This window comes from Leptodactylus fuscus, chromosome 1 (assembly GCF_031893055.1).
Source record: "Leptodactylus fuscus isolate aLepFus1 chromosome 1, aLepFus1.hap2, whole genome shotgun sequence".
NCBI lineage: Eukaryota > Metazoa > Chordata > Amphibia > Anura > Leptodactylidae > Leptodactylus > Leptodactylus fuscus.
In genome coordinates, this window is record NC_134265.1 from 20,108,323 (window position 1) to 20,112,051 (window position 3,729).

The 3,729-nt window shown below is 46.5% G+C and overlaps 1 protein-coding gene across 1 annotated transcript; it reads right to left on the bottom strand.

Annotated features, from left to right (window-relative positions):
• Positions 1-747: 747 nt before the first annotated feature.
• RXFP3 (relaxin family peptide receptor 3) lies at positions 748-2,333 on the bottom strand. The gene has a single exon (XM_075262363.1). The coding sequence runs from the start codon at positions 1,993-1,995 to the stop codon at positions 748-750; it is 1,248 nt and encodes a 415-aa protein (XP_075118464.1). The 5' UTR covers positions 1,996-2,333.
• Between the last annotated feature and the right edge of the window lie 1,396 nt (positions 2,334-3,729).

Below are 3,729 nucleotides of genomic sequence, written 5' to 3' on the forward strand. Positions count from 1 at the left end.
GCAAAGTGTTTTTACATTGTCCTGACACAGATGTAGCAGAGCTGAGTATGTCATCTAACCTTATCCATCATGTATCTTGTCTATTTAACCACATCTTATACATCACCAGAGGTTTGACACACACACAGCTCTACTACATCTAAACGTTCAACATGATAGCTCTGCTGTGTAATCTTGTGAAGTGTTTTTACATTGTCCTGACACAGATGTAGCAGAGCTCAGTATGTTCAAATCATGGCGACATCTGCGTTTGACATAAGATTGCAGAGTGAACGTAGAACACAGTCAGCTCTGCTACATCTAAACCCAAACATTCATCATCAGTCATAGCTCTAGTCATATATTTTTAGAAGCCCCTCTCCCATTTTTATGCAAAAAAATAAACACAAATATAAAAAGCTAAAAGGTGATAAATACAATGTTATACCCAGTGACATTGATCGTATCCAAAAGAAGGCGATAAAAACGACTTTGTACAAGAAATATCGGAAATAATCGCTTGTCTCCGGCTCCTTGGCGATCTAGATCTTGGATACAGATGTAGCTGAGCTGAGTTTGTCACCTAAACCTTGTATTTTTTTTTTTTGCATTTTGTTATTCTATACATTGGTTTGCAAACTCAGCTCTGCTATATCTGTATAGACAATTTGCAATATCCTTTCAGCATAAATGATAGATTCTATAGTAAGATATTGAGGGTCCTCTATACATCCTACTGGTTGAAGGTTCCACGTCGTAGATGGGGGGTCAGTAGCGCAGCCCGGTGGAGCTGCTGGGTAGGAGGTCATATCTGCCATTGTATATCACAGCTCCGGGAGGGTAGCAGATAACATCGGGCTCCACCGGGTTGAGGGGCACTAAGCCATGCCCTTGCTCGTCCTGCTCTGGCTTGGTGGTGGCAGTGAAAGGTCTCATGTTGGTCAAGGATGGAGAGGTCATCCTCCAGAAGAGGTTCTTCAAAGCTTTCCGAAATTCCCTGCGCATCAAGCAATAGAGAATGGGGTTCAGGCAACTATTGGAGTGCGCCAAGCAAACCGTGATGGGGAAGATGTAAGCCTGGGTGGTGAAGTACTCGTAGCCAAACTGGACAACGTTCAGCTTGATCAAGATCCCCCAAGTAGTCAAGGCTTGGTTGGGCAACCAGCATAGAAAGAAGGACAGGACCACAATGGTCACCGACTTGGTCACCTTAGACCTCCTCTTGGTGCTGGAAGAACTTACGTTTCGATCACTGATAAACCTAAGCAGAAGTAAGTAACATATGGTGATGATAGCCAAGGGGATGACAAAGCCCACCAGAACCTTCTGCGCATGGTAGAGCCCCAACCAGAACTGGGCATTGCCATTATTGACCGGAAACCTGACCAAGCAGAGGACCTCACTGGAGACGGTGGCGGTGGTGGAGAAGATGGCATTGGGCAAAGAGGCGACAATGGCCGAGACCCAGATCAAGACACTCACCCACTTGGCGGAGCATCCTATAGGTCTGCGCTTAGACTTCAGCGCCGAAGCCACGGAGTAGTACCTGGCCACGCTCATGGCCGTGAGGAAGAAGACGCTGGCGTACATGTTCATGGCGGTCACGTAGGACACTATTTTGCACATGGCTTTGCCAAACAACCAGCTGAAGTCTAAAGCATTTTCCACTGCCCAGAAGGGTAAAGTCAACACAAACTGGAAATCTGTCACTGCCAGGCTGGTGACAAAGAGGTTAATAGAAGACTTCTTCCACCCTTGCTTGGTCTTCATGAGGTACAGCACAAGGACATTGCCCACCAACCCAAGAGCACACACCACGGAGTACACAATGGAGATCATGATCCTGACTATGGCAGAGCTGTCTCCTATGATCTCAGATTTCTCAAAGTTGAAGCCCCAGAAGAAGTCTTGGAAGGAATCATTGCTCCTGTTGAGTTGTCTCTCCTCAAAGAACAAGGGGAACATCCTCTGCTCTGCCTCCTGCATGGTGCCTGCTACTGAGCAGTTGAAACCCATTCCATGGTACCAATGTTTGGAAGGTTTACAGGTCTCATCTGCACAGGCAAGGATGGATCCTCACTTCCCAGGGCATCTCCAAATCTTAGGTTGTAGCAATGGAATTATCCAATGTGTGCAAGATCCTTCCTAGGCTGGAGAGAGTCCATCAAAGTCAATGGGGAGAGCTGTGGGAGTCCCTGTGATCAATCCTCCAGCAGCTGCACAGCCATATGTGTCTATGCACAAAGTCTGCATGACTTCTTCATGTCTCCAACTTATATTGCACATTGAACCCTCCTCATTCAGGTCTAGCTCTGGACCGGAGCATGCGCAGTAGATGCAGGAGCTGTCCAGGGTGCTGAGCAGACGTGGTAGGAGCTGTCCAGGGTGCTGAGCAGATGTGACAGGTGCTTTCCAAGGTGCTGACTGCAGCCTCCTAGGTACTAACCTGCACTGAGCACTGTCTATGTGCAAGCAAGGAGGGGAGGCTGGAGGTGGTGCAAAGTAAAAAGCCATGGTGAGTGGCTAGGAGATCCTACATAACAGCCATTGCATGTTATGGGGAGGGTCTATGGCTGGAGTAGGCTGCCCTCTCTGGGTGGGGGATGCATCGTGCTAGGTAATAGGGGGCAGGCAAAAGATTTAGTGCAGATTTGCAAATGCAGAAGCTTGAGATAGTTTAGACAAAACAGAAGAAAAAAAAGAAACAAAATCTCAAATGGCCACTAGGGGGAGATCTTGTTGTAAGTTCCTCGAAATAGTGTGTGTTGGGGGGGGGGGGGGGGATCTAGGAATTTTTGGACTGTAAATCTATTTATTTTTTTTGCTGTTATGTCAAGTTTTATGATTGTTTGGAATTGATCATTGCTGGAATAATAATCCGGGACGGCGAACGCTGCGCGCTTTTACGATCGTATCGGAAAGTCCATAAGAGGCGAGATCATAAAATGGCTTGGTGAATGGTTATAGATGAACAAGCCCCATGATTTATAGCATACGTTATAGCGCCAACCTATTCCACTGTGCTGTAAATAGATTGGCATCAATCAGGGCAGATAACATACTCAGCTCTGCTACATCTGTGTACAAGACTCAGCTCCTGTCTCTGATTTCTCCAGGTGTTTGGATATATGAGAGCCCCTATCTAGATGGATATTATACGGACATCTTTGGAATTTCCTTCTCTGAGTCAGGATGAGCAGTCACTAGGACGGAGTTCACACTATGTTTTTTGCCTTGTGTTTATTTTGCAATCTGAGATTGCGCCCAATATACTTAAACACTAGTCTATGAGCTATTGGAAGCAAAACAGTAACAATGCAGTCACATGACAAGAAACAAGAACTGGGGTGCTTTCAATGGAGAGTTGGGTGGGTGACCTGTGATACCCCAATTATTTCAAGGGGCCTTAGGATATAGCCAAATGCTGTGTTTTCACCATCTCCAGTGGTCCCATTCAAATGAATGGAGGGGCACAGATTGCCCAACCAGCTCCCCATTGAAAGCAATGGTTACTACAGGTCCTGTAGGGCTCACCCACAATATGGTCCTGCATGGCACCCATTCTAATGAAGTGGCCGCCATATAACAGGATTGTGCCGAGTCCCCTCCGCTATGATGATGTCCAGTAGATCACAGCTCTGACCACCCTTACTATGACCTAGAACATGTATGGCCTGGGCCTTATAGACTGTATATCACATGACCATGGACTGTATATCACATGACCATAAACCGTCCATCACATGACCA